Raw genomic sequence first — 19,838 nt, 5'->3', positions numbered from 1 at the left:
AACAGAGAGCCACGGCTAGTTTTGCCACTTATCTCTATATATACTGTATCTGGAGCTTCTTCATGCATGCTTTGTGGGAAATTACCATAAAGGAATCCTTGAGCTGTTAATGCATCTGAGATAAGACGTATCCTGCTCACTACTGTGGTTTGTCCATTCTCTCATAACATTGTTTGTGTTTTAGGTACTTTCTAAAGTTAATTATTGGAGAGACAGCCCAGTGATCATACAGAGAAAACGCCAGCAGCAGAAAATCTATGCCTAATGTTTAAAAAAATAAATAAAAAATACATTCATTTTAAATGTATACTTTGTATGATCATGTCGACTGTGTGTGTGTTGAGAAGGACCTTGCTTGCTTTGGGCTATCACACAGGCTGCGTGCCCCTGGTCTGTCAACCTAGCAAGATCAGAGGACTGCAGCGCCCATCACACACTGCGCTGTAATGGATTTAATGAGGGGATGAGCAGTGGATGTCACACACATACACAAAAACACACAGTTGTGCATCAACACACAGCACAGTCTCTCGCTTGCTGCTGTGTGGTGATTGAGGTTAGCTGACAGACACTGCTGCTTTCTTAAAAGATGGAAGACCCTGTGATGTCTCTTCTTTGGGAGATGAAGGTGCACAGGTTAATGAAAGTGAATGCTACACTGTCACACGGAGAGACTGACTTCTCTCTTTTTTTTTATTGCAATCCTTCTCTCCCAGGATGGATGACCCTTTCTGCCTCTCTGCTTTGAGGTCACCTTTCTATCAGCTGCCAGGAGGGGGAGCATTACCTCCCATCCATCCCTCTGCTGTTCACATGCACCTACCTGGGGTCCGCTACCCTGGAGACTTCACGCACCCCTCACTGTCAGCACTGCAGTCTGAAAGGTAAAGTCCCCTTAATTCACGCCTATGTACAGTCACAAGTGCATGCATACAATAGATCTTAGCAGTATGCCGTGATTTCTTTCGGATTTCACTGACATCTTCTTTCTTCTTTTAAGGCTTCAGCTGGAGGATGAGCTGCGGCAGAGAGAGAGGGAGCGTGAACGAGAACGGGAGCGCGAAAAAGAGAGAGAGCGTGAGGCGGAGAGAGAGAAAGAGCGGGAGAGAGAACGAGAGCGGGAGAGAGAGCGGGAGAAGGAGCTGGAGAGGGAGAGAGAGCGCGAGCGGGAAAGAGAGCGAGAGAGGGAGAGAGAAAGGGAGAAGGAACTGGAGAGGCAGAAGGAGAGAGCACTGAGGGAGAAGGAGCTGCAAGCGTCCAAGGCCATGGAGAGCCACTATCTGGCTGAGCTTCATGCCATGAGGGGGCAGGAAGACCGAACCAAGCCTGAGAGACTCACCCCTAATCGGGCTGGTATGTGTCTGTGCTGCCCCTGTAGCTTCCTTAAGCTACAATCATACTGCCTATAAACACGTGTCCCTATAAACACTTCATATCAGCTAGAGCCGAAAACAATTAGTTGATTAATGAATGAGTCAAAAAATTATAGTTGTAATAATATTAAATTATTATTACAACAATTGATGATAACCAGTTATGCATTCAGTCATTTCTTAAGCTATTTGCTTAAAAACTCAGTGGTTCCTTACAAACTTAGGGCCCTACCTTGCACCTGGCGCAGAACAGCGCAAAGCCCAACGCAAGTGTCTTTGCTAGTTTAAGACCGACGCAGTAGTCAATTTCCCGTCCAGCGCCCGCGTCGTTAAAATAGCAAATGCCCATCTTTGCACCCATGGGCGTGCTGGTCTTACAGGGAGGTGTGTTCAGGTGAATTCTTGGCATATTGCTATCTTGAGGCAGCGGGAAGTGATCGCGCCATTGACAAACAAAAACCTGGTCTAAAGTCAATAGCGCAGCATTTCATTGTTATTTTAACAGCAAATTAGTCAAAAGCCTAGGCTCGTGCACAGCGCGTGCACACTATGCTTGTTACACACATACACAGGGAAGCGCAGCAGCACACGTTTGTGTGCTGCCCAAAACACACCTATGAATTAATGAAGACACTAAGTACAACCCTTTTGAACCGCGTCTATCTACGGAACCTTTTTTCCGCCGTCAAACTAGCAAAAGTGGATTTGGACACTAAATGCACCTGCGCCATGCGCTTCACGCCGTTAAAATAGGGCCCTTATTATTTTTGGGGTTTCGGACTGTTAGTCAGACAATAATTTATTTAGAAAAATACAACGTTTCGACCTTCATCAGGTACCTGATGAAGGTCTAAGACCGAAACGTATTTTTCTAAATAAATTATTGCTTGCGTAAAGGTCAGTTTGCGGGACTTTCTCTAAGCTTCTGATCTGCTACTTTTGATCATATCCTACGCACCTGTACGACAAAAGAGGTGTGCAAAAAAGTTTTCCTACGTTGGACTGTTAGTCAGACAAAACAAGCAATTTGAAGTCATCACATTGTACTCTTGTCATGTGACATGGACATTTTTCACTATTTTTTGACATTTTTAAAGACTAAACTAATAACCCTTGAATTAGGAAATTATCATCAAATGAAAATAATCATTAGTTGCTGCCTTAATATCAAAAATGTTTACACTGACCTTTCTCCCTCTGTAGATAAAACCAAAGAGCCCACCCCTCCAGCTCCCAAACCAGTCCCACCAGGACTCCACTCTTCAATGGTCCAATCACATCATCCCATCCCTGGTCTAATCTCAGGCCACGGCCTCTATATAGGGTCCAGCGCTGTAGGGACGGGGCTCTCTGCCTCAATGATCGCTCAGAGGGCAAATGAGGAGGAGAGGTGGTTGGCGCGGCAACGTAAGCTGCGGCAGGAGAAAGAGGATCGTCAGTACCAGGTGTCCGAATTCCGCCAGCAGGTTCTGGAGCAGCACTTGGACTTGGGCCGGCCAGCTGACGCACCAGAACACAGGACAGACTCACACAGGTGAGACATTGCAGTCCAGCCACCATGTACAGAACATTCAAACCCACTTACAGTTTTTAACCACATGCCATGGTGGTATTTATTTCCACATGACTTGGCAATTGATTTTTTTTGTTTGAGTTGTTATGCCTAGGTTGTTTGATAGAGACAAGCAGTTGTCTGCTCTGAGAGCGCATGCATGTTTTCAGTGCAAACACTATTTTTGGGGTGTTTGGCTGTCTGTCTCTGCTAGCCTTGTAGGGACAGTTGTGCCTGTGTTCTGAAGCCTCAGAAGCTGGCAGGATTTAGAAGTTTTTTTTTCAGGCAGGACTGGAAAAAAGATAAACCCTGTCAGAAGTATCACATCTATTCTATTTCTGTCCATGCTTCCTCCCAGGTCTGACATGTAGGCAAACAGGCAGTTTAGGTGTTGATGTATGTGTAAAGTGGGGTCCTGATGACTGCCGTTTCATGAGTAGTGGGTAGAGGTTTCAAACAGGCAGTGAGTAGGACTGCTAAGATACACAAAGGCTAATTCTCTAATCCTCTCAACCTTGCACAGCGTAAGCCCCCTGCTTACCCTCCTTTGTTACTGTGCCTGTGTTTGTGTTGTTGTGTGTGATTCAAAAGTGAGGCTGTAGTTAATGCTGAACTGGTAGGACAGAAGCGATACACACGTCTGCTATTAGTAACCCTAGGGTATAATCTCAGAATCACAGCTCACAGGCTGCAGATTGCAGATAACAAACATTTACTCACTCACACACATAGACAGACACGCAAACAGAAACAGGGAGGCATAGATAATTTGACTGGTCATGCAGTGTGTGCTCCTGCCAGGTTTGATTTGGAAAGATGCTCGAGAAAGTGTCCATCAGCCATCTGCCTTTCTTTCTTCCTCACTTTTGCCACCATGCTATCTCTTTTCACCCTTGTTCCCCCTTTACGTATACATTCTTCTTCTCTCTCTAATATAATTGACTGTGATCCCTTATCTAACAATCAGCATTCTCTTACCCACCCTATGTCAATCTTTTTCTCATTGCCTGCCTGTCAGTCAGGATAAATATTTCTCCTGGCCTCTTCCTTAGTGTGTGTGTGTGTGTGTGTGTGTGTGTGTGTGTGTGTGTGTGTGTGTGTGTGTGTGTGTGTGTGTGTGTGGTGTGTGTGTGTGTGTGTGTGTGTCTGTGTGTCTGTGTCTGTGTGGGCCCATGTGTGCATGCATGCCACACTACAAGGACCTAACAGATCAAAAACAGGCCTGTGCATCTGGAGGACATTGTGTGCCTTGGCCACATCCTCACTCTGCTCTGGGCTACTCTGTCTGAGCTTGATAACACTGCTTTGCCGCACAAACCCACAGACATTCTGACAGGGATCAAGGGAAATAGGCTGGGCATATAAGCACTATGGTGTGTCTCTGCGTTGCATGGGGTGATTGGAAAACACTATTGATCCATTTCAGAGGAGATATGGGTGTTGTACAGTATTTCTAACAAATAAACATGACACCTGTTCCATTGTATCTCTACAGATCCATACCAAATCACCATGAACCAGGAAGCCGGGACCTCCACCCTCACTTAGGCGCACCTCCACCCCTCATCTCCCCCAAACCTCCTCAGCCACCACGTGAACACCACCCTCCCACCACCCTGTGGAACCCTGCATCTCTTATAGAAACCACCTCAGAGTCCAGACGTAACCACGAGCCCTCAGGGATGGGACACTATGAGCTCAGTCGGCTGCCCCCAGGGCCCTCCAAATATGAAGACGGAGCCCGAAGGAGAGAAGGGGGAGCAATGGAGAAGTATCCCCCACTGAGAGGTCCTCCGGGCCTGCCAGAACCCAGCACATTCCTTGCTGATCTGGAGAAATCTACCCAGTCTTTCTTCAGCCAGCAGAGGGCATCATTGTCCCTGTCTAGCCAGTATGAACTGGAGGGAGCCATGAAAAGCAATTCTGGACTAAAGAGCCTCCAGGGATACCCGGGACACAGTAGACAAGGACAAGGGCTAGAAATGGTCCCCGGCCCAGGGATGGGACAGGTAGCCACACTGGGGATGGGTCCAGACACAATGCTGATCTATGACGAATTCCTTCAGCAGCACCGAAGGCCCGTCAGCAAGCTGGACCTGGAGGAGAAGAGAAGAAGGGAGGCCAGGGAGAAAGGTACTACTCACCATAGACATACTGTTGCACTACCCCTGATCACATGCACTCTTAACAGGCTTTGAATAATCAAAGACTATATCTTGATTGATGTCTGTTTCAGTCTTTTTTATTAGATTATTTAAAAGTGGGGTGTCAGTACTGACCTCTTTGCTTGCTGCAGGTTACTACTATGAGCTGGATGACTCGTATGATGAGAGTGATGAGGAGGAGGTGAGAGCCCATCTCAGGAGAGTAGCAGAGCAGCCCCCACTCAAACTGGATGACTCCACAGAGGTAAAACACCTGCCAACACATACGCTTTCTGTGCTTTCCACAAGCACTCATGACAAAACATTGCACTACAAGATTTTATTTTTTTCCCTCTCTGCACAGAAACTGGACTTCCTGGGAGCGTTTGGCCTGACCACGGTGGGCCGGCGAGATGAGTTGGTGCAGCAGAAAAGAAGGAAAAGGCGGAGGAGGCTCAGAGAGCGCAGCCCCTCACCCCCTGTCTCGCACTCGAAACGCTCTCCTCCTCCGCCTCCTCCCCAACTTAGCACACGCTTCACCCCTGAGGAAATGGACCGAGCACCAGAGCTGGAGGATAAGAAGCGGTTCCTCACCACATTCAGACTGTCCCATGTCACTATACAGCAGAGGAGAGGTAAGGGAATATATAATAATACGCTGATTAAGCCCAATGTATGGAGCAGATACTCCATCCCACACTTTTGATTTACTTGATGTTTGTAACTGCTCTAAAAAAAAAACCTGGTAATAAATATATATTGGGTGATTCTGTCTAACTCTTTATATCAGTCTTTTGTTGCTTACAAACGGTTTTCTTTAATTACTGTATGTTTCAAAAACTACGTTAATTAGTGGAAGACTTAACTGTGCGTAACTGCCTCTTAGATATTCTTAATGAAATAAACTATGGCTCCCTTTTTGTTTAGTAAAGAAGTAAATAATTGGTGTGCCAAGGACGCTAACTGCCTTCAATGGTAAAATATCAGAATTAAGTGAAGGAAATCTTTTTTACTGACATTGATAAATACTTGAACATTATCGCAAGGCATAGAAGAGCACACATGAGTGTGGCTCAGCAAGCTAGTTAGAAACCACTACAGAAGTGACCCAGTGCCTTTTACATGCCATAGAAACATCCCCCATCCATCACTCTTATGTCTCTTCTCTTTGACATCTCATTTCAGCAGAGTTAAGAAGAAGACTGATTGCATGCTCATTTAGCTTTTAGAAAGTAGTAGTCATTCTCAGTCTGCTTTTTAACTCGCTGACGCTTCACTTTAGCTGAGCTCTGCCTGCTTTACATGCACTGCGATCTCATTAACATGTTGACTAAGCCTTGAAGGAACTCATAAAGGGGTCAAACAATGATCATGCTAACCTCAAACCCCTGTATATTATGCAGCATATATTCAACAATGTATGCATAATGTATGTAATGCTTTACACTGCCCTAGGTAGAAAGATGGACTTGTGGCAAGGTTCTGTTTGTAGACACTTGCAGTTATACACAAACGCGAACTCATGCACACACGTACACACACACATACGCGCGCGCGCGCGCACACACACACACACACACACACACACACACACACACACACACACACACACACACACTGACAAGGAATTGGGAATGGCAGCAGTGGGTTTACAGTGATCCTAGTCTAATCCTCTTGATTTACTGTTTGCCTACAGATGGCAGCACAGTGCCTCCCACGCTGTCGGGTCACACTCAACCTCCTTTTTAACACACACACACACACGCGTGCGCTTGGAGAAATAGATGCTTATGAAATTGTGAGTGAGATACATATAGAGAGGACTAACTTATTGTCTCTGTCTCTTAGATAATGAAAGGGTAGTGGAGCTGCTTCAGGCCATTAAAGAAAAGAGCGTAACCTTGGATACCATCAGACATGCCCCTTATCCACTGTGTAAGAGCCCTCCAGCACAGATTTCTGGTGAGACACATGCTAATAAACATAATCATACACACTTTCTCATCCCTAAAAGAGTAGGATAGTGCAGTATTTGTTTATTTGTATGAAGTAGAGGCATCTAAATTAACCACAGTTTCTAATTGCTGCGTTCCATCTGTAGTAATGTGGATCTTGACCTCATCATGACTAACACATGTTCAAATGATTCCAGATTCTGCATTTGCCCAGCCTTCCTCTGAATCAGAAGGCCACCACAGTGTCAGACCGCATAGCCCCTCCTCACATTGCCCAGCATCCCCCAATGGTCATCCTAAACCCCTTGGGGAGACATTAAGACCAAAGGAACCCCCTTCTCCAGCTGTCTACCCAGACAAGGCCCGGGGGCCCAGTGAGGGACCAGTCTCTAAGAAGACCTCCAGCCTGCTGAACAGCTTGCGGCCCCCACTCCCCCTGCAGGCTAAAGAGGGCCCTCACAGCGTCAACGGACGCACCAAGCCCTGGGACAGCTTCACCCCGGAGGAATTTGCCCAGCAGTTCCATGAATCTGTGCTTCAGTCCACTCAGAAGGCTCTGCAGAAACATAAAGGTAAGCCGTACGGGAGACCACATTTCAGCAATAAGGCAGGTCTGCCAGGAACATTATTTTTTCTAGTAAATCAATAAATCATTTAGTCAGAAAACATCTGGAAATTATGAAAAATAGCCATCAAAATTTCCTGGGGTGATGCCTTCAAATGATAGGCTGTCCAACCAACAGTCCAAAACCTAAAAAGCAGCAAATCTTCACATTCAAATGAGCAAATGTTTGGTATTTTTGCAGATAGATGAACCACTTCAAAATTGTTTCTTGGGCTTCTATGACAGTAAATTGAATATCTTTTGATTTTGTACTGGCAATTTAAAGACGTCACCTTGGCCTCTTAGAAATTGTGATGGACATTTTTCACAACTTTTTTTTGACATTTTATAGACCACAGGATTGATTAATTATTTGCAAAAATGATCAGCAGAAGATTAACCAATAATGGAAATAATCGTTATTTGTATCCCTAGATTAATCAACTAACCTTTTCACCACCATTGAAATGAATAAACAATTGATGAGATACGACAAAACCTCCTCTCTCTCCCATCTTGTCCTTCAGGTGGAGCCATGGCGATGTCGGAGTCGTCCCACCTCCAGGAGTCCTCTGTACACTACAACATTCCCGAGCTTCAGAGCGCCCCGGGCCGGCCGCCGCATTCACATTCACAATCTCACTCCAATGCACATTCATTTCCCCATCCGCTCTCACATGCTCACCCTCAGCCCAACGGGCAGCACTTCTCTGTAGCCCTAAACCGGGAGGCCTCAGGGACGAGGGAGGACCTGTCCGGTCCAGAGGACTCTGAGGAGGAAGAGGATGAGGAGGAAGAGGAGGCTCCTCCTTCCAAGTGGCAGGGGATTGAATCTATATTTGAAGCTTATCAGGAATATGTTGAAGGTAAGCAGCTACAGAGAACATGCTGTGATTATACTGATGCTGTTTAAAATCTCATAACTTGGCTATTTTATGGCTCTTCTGCCCCATATGATATGTGGGTTTCATAACCCCCATTTTATGGGTTCATAATTTAGTGTAGGAATCACCTTAAAGCAGTAGTGTACAATCACAAATTGTTTGGTGATGGAAATCAATACAAATGAATAGACTTGATATTTAACAGTTGTCATAGTGTTCTCTCGTCACTAGAGGGCAGTATTCACCCTTCCTCTACACAATTCAGTTATGTGCAAATAAATGTGTGATCAGGACGGCCAGAGATTTAGTCAACAGAAGTTGAATAGGCATCTGATCAATCTGAGCCTTTTAAAGCACACAACGTTGCTGTAATCCTAGACATATGCATCTGAAGAAACTTCAGTGTAGGGCTGGACGATTCATCGAAAATGTATCGATATTGAAGTCTGAAGCTGTTATCGACATTTTCATTTCAAGCAATGTGTGCTTTCATTTCAATTTTATACACTTTCAATAAATAGCCGTAATAGTTCCCGCTTTATGCGTTTCCTTCAATTATTTTAAAATAACAAAAATAAGCACTTTTGAATTCGAAAAAATATCTCCCGTTCAATATTTGAGCCTATTTAGAGTACTAACCTTGCCAATGAACTATGAGGACAAAAATGTTTTTTTTATTATCGTTAGGTAAAATGTGCAATTAATCGTGATTTTGATTTTAGGTCATTTCGTTAGCCTTGTAGTATTTGCTGTAGCACATGGTCTGGAATCTGCAAAGATGTCAATGTTCACTGCACTGTTTTTTTTCTCTAACCCCCAACTCATTTGTTTTTTTTTCTTCCCTATTTTCTCTCATTCGGCATTGTCCTCTAGAGCAAAGTTTGGAGCGACAAGTGTTGCAGAGCCAGTGTCGAAGACTAGAAGCTCAGAATTACAACCTCAGTCTGACTGCTGAACAGCTGTCTCATAGCATGGGGGTAAGCTGTATGCACACGCCACTTATTGTGCCTTCTAACACACTTGACATCATCTCTAAGCCCAAACTCTTATACCAATACCTACCATAGACTGCCTATTAATGGACAGCGCATGTGTGACGTCACCCATTGGTTTGTGGAGATCTGCTATCAGTCGTCGAGTTTGCCGTTACGGGCGCAGAGGGAGGAGCTGCTTACACGCTACGTTACGTTACACACTTTCACTGGCAATCACATCATAGCCACGCCCTAAAACACCCCCCTGCTTTATCGCCGATTTTAAAATCAACAAGACCATAATTCAAAAAATGAACATCATTCTGTGTTGCAGAAGACTTAGAACTAGCGATTGAGACCATAAACTCATTATGAAAATGTTTACTGAGGTAATAAATCAAGTGAGAAGTGGATCACTTTCTCATAGACTTCTACAGAAACCCGACCTCCTTTTGCAACCGTACGTGTCGCCCCCTGCTGGAATTCAGATAGAATGCAGGTTTAAGGCACTTCCGCATTTGCAGCACTTCGCCGAACCGGATGCGTTGTCCATTAATATTAACAGTCTATGATATCTTCCTGCTACACATTTCCTTTCTCCACACATACTTCTTTGAGTATAAATTAGATACACCTCTGTAATCCTTGAAGTAGATGCTTTCGCTCTTGAAGATTGATAAAATATCTCATACAGTTCGTGACTTGAATGACAGCACCGTATTCTTTATTGTTCTCACATTGTAGTTTCTCCTTTATTTCCCCCCACCCTTGCATTGATGCCATGCAACTGAAATCCCTGACAATTAACATTGTTGTGATTTTCAGTTATACTGACTATCTAACTTATATTTTATCTGTCTTCCTTCTCTTCCACCCTGGTCTGTAGGAGATGATGTCCCAGAGACAGAAGCTGGCAGTTGAAAGGGAGAAGCTACAAGCTGAGCTGGAGCACTTCAGGAAGTGTTTGACACTGCCACAGACACACTGGCCGAGAGGGAGCCATTACAAGGGCTACCCTCCAAGGTGACCCCAATACGCCAACCTGATGGCCGCCAGGCCCCCGGCCACCTCTCCTTTCAGACTAACACCCAGAGTTTATTTTTCATGGTCTGGTCCACATGGCTCCACAGAGGAGAATATGGCTGGCTAGATAAGATGAATGAATGAATTGAGTGAATGGATGTATGCTAGATGAATGCACAGGAGACAGGACCATACAGTGAAGGACAGGCAGTCTTTGGATTGTGGCCAGCCAGGGACTGTGCCACGAGCCACTAACGTGTGCCAATGTAGCCAACCCAGAGAGCATGGGGCAGGAGTACCTGAAGATCAACACAAATACACACATGCACATACTTGTCACACATTCTTCAGTCGCCCGCTGCTCTATTGTTCAGTCCCTGCGTCCCTCACCGCCACAGCTACACAGACAATCCTGCCAATGAGGGAGCAGCTACCCCAGGAGGGGTGTCAAGAGACTTGAACGCTCCAAAAGCTTCTGGCCAGTCGGGACTGATTTGATCACAGTGGCCACGTGAGCTTTTGAACTGGAAATGCACTTAAGAATAAAAGCTGAAGAACTACCTGGTGGTACTGCGTTACAACAAAGAACTGTTCAAATTAGGGAAGAAGTTAGAAAATGCACATTTTTGGAAAGAATTAAGGAAATGTTTTATTTCGAAATAGAAAATTTGAGAATAAGAATTTTAAAAGGTGCTTCAGCCTTGTATTGTATATAATATGAAGACTTAAAAGAATTTTGTATGTTTTTATTACTTTAATCATTGTTCTTTTAAAGAAAAAGCCTGCCATTTTTATATGTTTATGCTTTTTTGGGTTGGAAAAGAAAGCCTTGCTTTTAGTGTTTGTACTGCTGCTGGCCAGAACAGCTCATTTTGAGACATGTAACAGAGTAAGAGAGAGAACAGGACACACTCCTCCTCTTACTCTCTCCCGACACCGCCACAACCACCTCATCTGGCGTCTGAGCTCAGCAAAGCTTGCTTAGAGGTCCTGAGCCATGGCTCCCGCCCTCTCATCCCCCTTCCTTCACAGCAACATGTGTCTCTCTGTTTTAATGCCCATCGAATCCTCTGGTCAGCTTCACAGCTGCCGGCATGACTAGTTAGCTTGTGATATTGTCATACAGAAACAATACTTGATTATTTTGTAAAGACATGAAGAGTCTCTTAAGCAGCCAGGTTCTTGATGCTTTATCCTACCATTGGACCTTTCACTTCACTTTGTATGACATTATATAGCATTGGACTCCAACAATGACGGTTTGCATAATGTTACGCCTTACAAGCCCTTATCAGCAGTCATGACACATTACAGTGAGGACACAGTGCCAAAATAAAAAATAAAAAAAGTAGCATTTTGGCTTCTTCATCTTAAATTGAAATTAGGTAGCCAAACATTCAAACCAGAATTTCACTTCTGAATACCTTTGGCCCCACTCATCTCCTATCTGCATTCACCCCTTTTTAGGACTTCCACAATCCAAAGTTGCCAACAACACAAAAAGTAGATGCAAACTGGGCATTCCTAGTACATCTAAAATGATTATTGATTTACCTGGCCTCCTACCCGTTTACAACCTCGGCCTGCAATTCGTCCTCCTCGTCAGCTCTGGCCTGAGATTCAGCCAAACGTTTAACACTGACTTTCTACCCCGTAACTCCTGTTGCCTCAGCGTTTGGTTGTATGTGCAATTGAAGACCCCAAAGGCCAGCAAAGGGGTGCAGAGATCATTGTTTAGAATTTAAAAGGGGCTGAACAAGCTATGGCAGTGGGACAGTGGGTGTAAAAAGAGTGGGGGATTTCACTATTTCAAAGTAATAAAAAATACGAAGTTAACTGAAAATGTGCAGAAAGTTAATTTATAAAGACTGAAGCACAGCTACCCCCCTACATACAGTATATTATTCATAAGTGCCTCAAGAATTTGGGAGCATGTGAATGAGTTGCAGTCCATGTGACATTCTACACATAACACCAGTGATCAGGGACTTTACATTCAAGTGTCTACTGTATGTCTCACACCTTTCAAATATGTGCATGCCAAGAACAGACACACAATTCCTTTGTCTAAATGCATCTCCGAAAACCAGTTTATTCATGACACCTTTTTTTATAAATTAATGAGGCCCAAACCAGTTCAGAGGAACAGGTGGATACAGAATGTAGTCTGTCATTTTTACAGAGCAGAATAGGAATGCTGAGGTAGGCTGCCAATGACCTGGGGAGGGAGGTGCACTACAGTGAGCCCCTTACCCAGCCCAGCCCTGTGTCTCAAACCCATGCACGCCCATGCAATAGCCCCATTACTCAGTGGAGGATGTCTAGATGCTGTGAAATCCTGTTTTTAAAATGTACTTGTTTGAATTCATTGTAATGTAATATATTCTTTGTTGAATGTAGTAATTAGGTATTTATGAATATATGGCTGTGATTTCAGACAAAAAAGAAAATAAAATATTTCAAAAATGTTAAAACATCAACCTTTGTCTGTTTGTGGGTAGATGGGGAACTTCATGGGAGGGTAGAACGCTAAAATCATAGAAAAAACTGTCAGTATTAACGTGTCACTGGTTTTAGATTAAAATTGTGTGGGTCTCGGTTAGACTTTGGGCTTACTTCCACCCCACTAAACGTGCATTTTAGAAATAGAAATTATTTCGTTGCCCTCCATTTAGCACGGACCTCAGACCTGGAGTTGATACTGGGATGCTGTGCTGCGGCTCCCTGCTGCTGCTAAAAGAGAACCTATTCTGTTTTTCAGCATCACATGTGTACTCTTGGGGTCTCCTAGAAAAGATTTACAATCTTTGATGTTCAAAAAACAGGTTTCTCATACTGCCCATTGCTGCAGTGGCTCCAACCTGAAACAGTCTGTCTGAGCTCTTGGCCCGCCTTCCTGAAAAGCCCAGTCTGCTCTGATTGGACAGCTGGCTCACTCGGTTGTGATTGGCCAATCAAATTCAAACAAGACACTGGGCGGGCTGTGCTTGCTCAGGCAGCACCAATGGGCAGCGCATTTGAAAAACTGGGCTGGCATTCTCAATCAGTGACATCACTAATTGAGGTATTTAAAACAGGAATGTGGGCGAGCCGTTTTCATGCAGTTGAGAAAAGTGGGAGATGTTTTTTTGTACTTTATACATCTATTACATACACAAAAAAACTATATAGCACACTAAAAGATGGGACAAATACAAAAAAGCACAATAGGTGCTCTTTAAATATTTTGGATAGGTCAAATACAGGGCAACTGTCCCCACAAGGACTTAAATTAATACATTTGTATACATTACTATTACTTATTTAGAAGTTTCCTTATTTGTAATACAGCAGCATCACTTTTTGAAATGTTTTGTTTACCTTGTAACGGAGTTTAAATAGTCGTCCTTAAATTGACTCACTTTGCTGTGACAAACTAGGGCAACTACTAGCAATTATTTTTGATTGTTTGCTCTATAAAATGTCAAAAAAAAAAAAAAAAAAATGCCCCTCAAAACACCCATAGTGACTACTTCAAATGTCTTGGTTTGTCCAGGAAAAATATAAAGAAAAAAAGAGGATACTTATATACCTTAGAAATACACACAAATACATTTATTTTGACACTTACTGACATACAAAAATGGTGGCGGTTTTAAACTACAGCAAATACAAATACTGCCTAGATTCTATTTAGATGTAGGGAGTAAAGCATGTTACAAAAAATTACCACTCCTTTTAAAAAAAGCTGAGGAAAACTCAGATTTAAATCAACCATTAACATAAATCTTGTGAATTCAGTTTCTGAGAAAACAGTCTTTTGAGTAATGAAGGGCCTGGTGAGAAAGTAAAAACCTCAGCCCAAAGCTGCTCAGTCCAGATCCAAACCTGTGCTGCAGGTCTTCTCTTGTGGATCAATAGTCCGTGAACTGTCCCTTACTTGAACCAGGCTGCAGATTGGAACGTAGTTTGTACATGCAGTTCAGAGAATCAAGAAGGAACGCTCGTATGGTGTTGATCTCCATCAGAGTCAGGTTGTCCAGCTATAGAGGGAAGGAAGAAGAGTGAGACAGAGGACATGGTCAGTTTTAAAACAGGTAACACTAACATTGTTTCTCCAATTACTGCTTTGAACGCTCATGCTCATATCTGCTGGATCTTAAATATGACGGGGAAACATTAAGCAGTAGGGCCACAAGATGAACGGGATAAAAGGATAATCTGGATTATTTTTGCAAGACACTGTGACCGTGGCTGTTAATCCTGCTGATTAAGAAACAATCACAGCGCTCCAAGGTTCAACTATACCTAATGTATGTTCAGACTTTTTCCATCACTTAGAGATGTTTTCTTAGAGCACAAAAATAATTCCAAGGTGCTTACATTTTTCTTCAATTTCATCACAGCCTTCAGTAGCCATTTGAAATGACACTGTACATGTATGGGATTTTTTATTGTTGATTAATTTGTCGATTATATTTGCAATTAATCGGTTAATCGTTAAGTCTAACAAAACTGTCAGAAAATACCCAATGCCCATCCCACATTCTTAGGGTTACATCTTCATATAGCTTTTTTTCTTTGAACATACACTTCAAAACCATAATCAGTTTACTATCACAGTAAGAAGACCAGTAAATATCCACATTTAAGAAGCTAAAACTACAGAATTTTTGCCTTTTTTGTTTAAAAAAACAAAGTGCTGAACAGTTTTCTGCCGATCGACTATTCAATTATTTGACTAATTGTTGCAGCTCTGCAAAATCCTATTAACAGTGTATGGAAACTAAATGCTGAGTGTGTGATTCTTTGATTAGTTTGACCTTGGCATGAGCCTCCAGCTGACTGATGAAGCTATCGGCGGAGAGGCGGAGTTTGGCAATACGCGTGTCCCAGATGTCTTTGACCAGCGTGCGGATCTCATCTGCTTTAGGGATGTTGTCAGACGCACTACAGAGACACACAAACCATAATGTAAGGTAGAGCGCCACATACACAGACGATAAGGGAGCGTTTAATTACTATGAACACCATGAGCACAACAAGATGGAAGATCCTATTTCTGCAAGGGGATTACTTCGGTTTAGAGGACTCACTAGTTCAGTAGCAGTTTTGTCAGCTCCATGTAGTAAGGACTGGGGACAGGCGTGAAGGTGTCCTCTTTCCTTTCAAGCTCTCGCATCTCCTCCAGTTTCTCTGCACAGTATCAACAGCAGGAAAGTAAAAAACAGTACACAAACATGATAAAAGCAGAATCTGTGACAATAGCTACATGATACGCTGTATGTTTTCATATTTAATGAACCACATTGACACATGAAAGAAATCTGCATACATGTCAATATCTCTCAGACATAGAAGTTCCAATTCCAACAATTCCAATATTTAGGTTATAGCATCTGGTGCTAAAGATTTTCCATCTGCACTGCTGGCTTTTGTGCTCACCCAAAATGGAGGAGTGAAATAGGACAGGACATCTGAAATATTTAAAGCATAAGGCTGGCAGTATTTTATATGTTTCCTTAGCCAATGAATTTATCCTACAAACAAGTACATCCTGTGCCGGCAAAGCCTGATTTATATTATTCTTCCTTAGACCGGCATTGCTGTCCAAACACAATTAAAAAACACACTAATAAGCCACAATGTTCCACTGGCTGACATATCCCAGCATTATGATGAACATGAAAACTATAGTTTATTGTGAGTGAGTCCCACGTATACTGCCCTGCTGCTGTAAACACTCACTAGCGCGTAGTTTGCAACAAATGCACATTTACTCCTGTTTGAGTAAGGTTAAGAGCCTACATTGTTTAGGGAATTCTTGAGCCTCTTAGAAAAATGGCTCAGGTTTGCCTTGGACCAGCTCTTATTTATGCTGCTATAGGTATAGATTGCCAAGGGACATCCTATGACACACGGAGCTCCTTTCTTCATCTGTGTGCATTCATGTCCTATTAATGAAACAAACAAACATAAGTTTATTCTAGTGGAGATCCCAAAGTTCCCAAGGATACTAGATATATTAGGCTTTTGGTGAAATGATTTCATTAAAATGGTGCACAAGGCTGAGAGCCATATTTCCGTGTGATCGAATGATGCAGCCATGAAAAACATGGGAGTCTCTTGGGTTTCAATATGTCACTCAGTGTAACACGTTGATACCTATATGTGATACATAAAAAAAAATAAAAAAATAAACTCTACCCCTCAACTATCCCGGCCGCTTAAAAACATGACGAAGAGTTGTATGCACTATAACGTTATATCTTACCAACATCCATCCACGCAGGAGGAACAATTCTACATTTCTGTCTCTGTTTCAAGTTAAGGGCCAGCCACACAGGAACATCTACAGGCAGTCCAGGGTTGAAAGGACCCAGGTCGCCCTGAGGACAAACAGACAGATTTGATCGCGCAACAACATAGCAGTTTACACAGAGAGCCACCTGACTCCCATCTTTATTAGCATATCAACATTAGCATTGTGTAGATTACAGCTAGTGATTTGGTTTAACGTATTGATGTTACACTAACGCAAATGACCCATATTTTAGCTAACGTTACAGTAGAAAACCGGATTCCCCAATGTATGACAATTCGTAATCAGACTGTAAGGTTTGGCATTTGCTAGCGACAACGTTAGCTATTGAGCTTACGTTAATGCGGCTAACGTTGTGTGAGTTATCAGTATCTGGCAAACTGTTTAACCGTGTAAAATAACGACATGACAAAACAACTAGCTAACGTTACTAGCTACTTACCCCGATCAAATAGATCCGGTCTAAACTGAAATTTGGTATTATCTTCACCGTCTCTTTCTCGGCGAGGAACTCTACCTCCGAGGAATCCATAGCTGTTTGTTTGGCTAGATAGTTTTATTTCCAATAACTTTCACCATCACATCTGCACTGCTGCTTGTTCCCGCGCTGCCATCCTACAAGGAATACGTAGGATGAGGTACCTACGTCACCAACAGAAGACGTAATGTCGCGCGCAGTGAGCACTTCGTACCGTTGTGTGCAATGTGTGCAACTTCGGTTTCATGTGTGTAGTCCTCCGCACTTGGCGTATTTGATTCGTTAGAGAAATTGTACCGGAATTGTACTTTAAAAGACTGTTTAATGGCGCTTCATAGACCTGTTGACAATGACGACAAGGACCTTTCCTCTTTATTTTGCTTTGTCTGGCCCGGAAGAGAAGAAGTGGGTCATGTGACAGCAACGAAAGCGCAACTAGCAGATCCGTCATTACGGGCTCTGGCCACTAGGTGGCAATATTTACAACGTGATAATGCCCTGAATTCCCTATTTTACTTTAGTAAAGGTATATATGTGTGTGTGTGTGTGTGTGTGTGTGTGTGTGTGTGTGTGTGTGTGTGTGTGTGTGTGTGTGTGTGTGTGTGTGTGTGTGTGTGTGTGTGTGTGTGTGTGTGTGACAGTTTAATGTTGTATAGTTGGTCAATATGGAGGCAACTATATTATTAGCCTATATTATGTTCTGAGCAGTAGCATATATAGGCTACAGCACTGTATTGCAGTGCATTTAATCTGTAACATTGCATGTTATAAACTGATCGTATGTTTTCACGCAGGTTCTTCTGGTCGATAATTTCAGGGCGCTTTACCACTGGTACACAAACAAACAGAACAGGGATAAGATAAGTGACAATGGTGCCATCTGTTCTCAAGGTATCAGTATTTCTCCTCATTTAAATTATAATTGTTTGAATGAGCTCCTATAACACCTGTGGAGTAAAACAGGTGGAGAATATGACACACAGTTAGATAATATGCTGTTAATAATGTTTCGGGTCACAGAGCTCAGGAGCGTGTAGGCTATTCATGTGAAGGTCACATCAGACATATGTGCTTTTTTATGGCACTATATTAAAAAAAAAAGAAGCAAAACAAGGGCATAATTAATGCATTCATGCAGCATTCAATGAGCCACAATTTGATTAAACTGAATTTAAGTTCCAAGTCTGACTTATTGTAAATCAATTAAACTGACCTTTTTGGTCATCCACCTGTGAACCTTTTTTTTTAGATTTCTGCTCATTAAAATTTGTTTTGCCCTATCAAATCTTTTGAACAAGTATTCACTATTATTGTTTTGGGTAACCTATAATTCAGTATAATTATCAGGTGTCTCCATGTCCTTCTCTACCCACTGGAATACTCTTTGCACTTAAAAAAGATGCCCACTCTGGCCAGCAGGGACAAATGTTAATTTAATTAAATAGGATTCATATACACAGTAGTGGAAGAAGTATTCAGATCATTTACTTAAGTAAAAGTAATACCACACTGTGAAAATACTTCAATCCAAATAAAAGTCCTGCATTCAAAATATTAAGTATGGATTTTCAGTAGTTTATTCAGTTTAATAAATAGGAGAATCTTCTCAATCCATGAAAGAACACTTAATCCTGTTGTTTATCAGAAATAGTCACATTCAAAATAACCAAATTTGGAAATACGTGGTTTTCACTGAACAGAAAGGGTATGCCAAATTTTTATCTGAAAAGAAGATAGTGGCTAGCTGTCAGAAAAGTAACAAAAGTACAATATTTGCTTCTGAGATGTAGTGAAGTAGAAGTTTAAAGTTGCTTAAAATGGAAAGTACAAGCACCTCAAATGTGTATTTATGTTCAGTAGCTTCTTGAGTAAATGAATACATAGTTTCAGTATCTTGATGACAAAAACAACAGGGGTCAACCTAAACCAAAATCTTTATAAAGTTTCTGGATAGTATCCTCTTTGGGAAAATAGGTCATTTTTAATATTTTGGGTAATTATCTGAAATTGTTATAGTGTATTCATAGTTGTTATACTAACTACTGTTATATTATACTGTATTGAGATTATTGTGTCTCTTACTGTATATAATAATGAAAAAATGCCCCTATAATCTTGTTATCACGCTTCTTATCATTGATGAACGTCTGACCAAATATGTAATGGTTCTTTTGTTCCACAAGGTGGAGGAGTATTGTTGAGTAAATGTATGGGTAAATATAACCTTTCAGTAGTGTAGGATGTGTTTATGAACTTCTGACAACTATAGGAAAAATCATGTCAAAAACACATCCTTCCTATTTCCTTGATTATGTTTCTGGGGATGTGAAACCATTTCGGCTGTGACATACAGGAAAACTCGAAACCTTTCAAACCTCCTTTATGTTCTCTGACCTGGCATTTTTAAGGAAATGCAATTTCCCACTGGGATTACTAAATTACTCTCTCTTACTCTATCTATTGCCATTCTTTTTCTGTATGTCTATGTCACTATGTTGGTTTTAAAATTATGAAATTATGTCATGCAAATTTACATAAAAATATCTTTCA

The 19,838-nt window shown here is 42.2% G+C and overlaps 2 protein-coding genes across 3 annotated transcripts in view; one reads left to right on the top strand and one right to left on the bottom strand.

The window, feature by feature from the left end:
- Positions 1 to 12,352, top strand: part of gse1 (Gse1 coiled-coil protein) — a 180,727-nt gene extending 168,375 nt beyond the window's left edge. Inside the window, exons 7-17 of one of the 2 annotated variants that reach the window (XM_039794038.1) lie at positions 717 to 884; positions 1,001 to 1,353; positions 2,577 to 2,907; positions 4,421 to 5,058; positions 5,222 to 5,334; positions 5,434 to 5,704; positions 6,918 to 7,031; positions 7,222 to 7,596; positions 8,156 to 8,494; positions 9,386 to 9,489; positions 10,373 to 12,352. In XM_039794038.1, the coding sequence (XP_039649972.1) occupies positions 717 to 884; positions 1,001 to 1,353; positions 2,577 to 2,907; positions 4,421 to 5,058; positions 5,222 to 5,334; positions 5,434 to 5,704; positions 6,918 to 7,031; positions 7,222 to 7,596; positions 8,156 to 8,494; positions 9,386 to 9,489; positions 10,373 to 10,513 (2,947 nt within the window). In that variant the 3' untranslated portion in view covers positions 10,514 to 12,352. The remainder of the gene's footprint in view (positions 1 to 716; positions 885 to 1,000; positions 1,354 to 2,576; positions 2,908 to 4,420; positions 5,059 to 5,221; positions 5,335 to 5,433; positions 5,705 to 6,917; positions 7,032 to 7,221; positions 7,597 to 8,155; positions 8,495 to 9,385; positions 9,490 to 10,372) is intronic. The other variant, XM_039794039.1, reaches the window with a different exon arrangement.
- Positions 12,353 to 14,077: 1,725 nt separating this feature from the next.
- Positions 14,078 to 17,574, bottom strand: gins2 (GINS complex subunit 2). Its single transcript, XM_039794040.1, has 5 exons — positions 17,253 to 17,574; positions 16,763 to 16,877; positions 15,585 to 15,684; positions 15,312 to 15,438; positions 14,078 to 14,531 (listed from the first exon to the last, which is right to left on the bottom strand). The coding sequence occupies exons 1-5, from the start codon at positions 17,340 to 17,342 to the stop codon at positions 14,403 to 14,405; spliced, it is 561 nt and encodes a 186-aa protein (XP_039649974.1). The 5' UTR covers positions 17,343 to 17,574; the 3' UTR covers positions 14,078 to 14,402.
- Between the last annotated feature and the right edge of the window lie 2,264 nt (positions 17,575 to 19,838).

This window comes from Perca fluviatilis, chromosome 3 (genome assembly GCF_010015445.1).
Source record: "Perca fluviatilis chromosome 3, GENO_Pfluv_1.0, whole genome shotgun sequence".
Lineage (NCBI taxonomy): Eukaryota > Metazoa > Chordata > Actinopteri > Perciformes > Percidae > Perca > Perca fluviatilis.
Note: the sequence above shows the minus strand (reverse complement) of the source record. Positions and strands in the feature narration are given on the sequence as shown.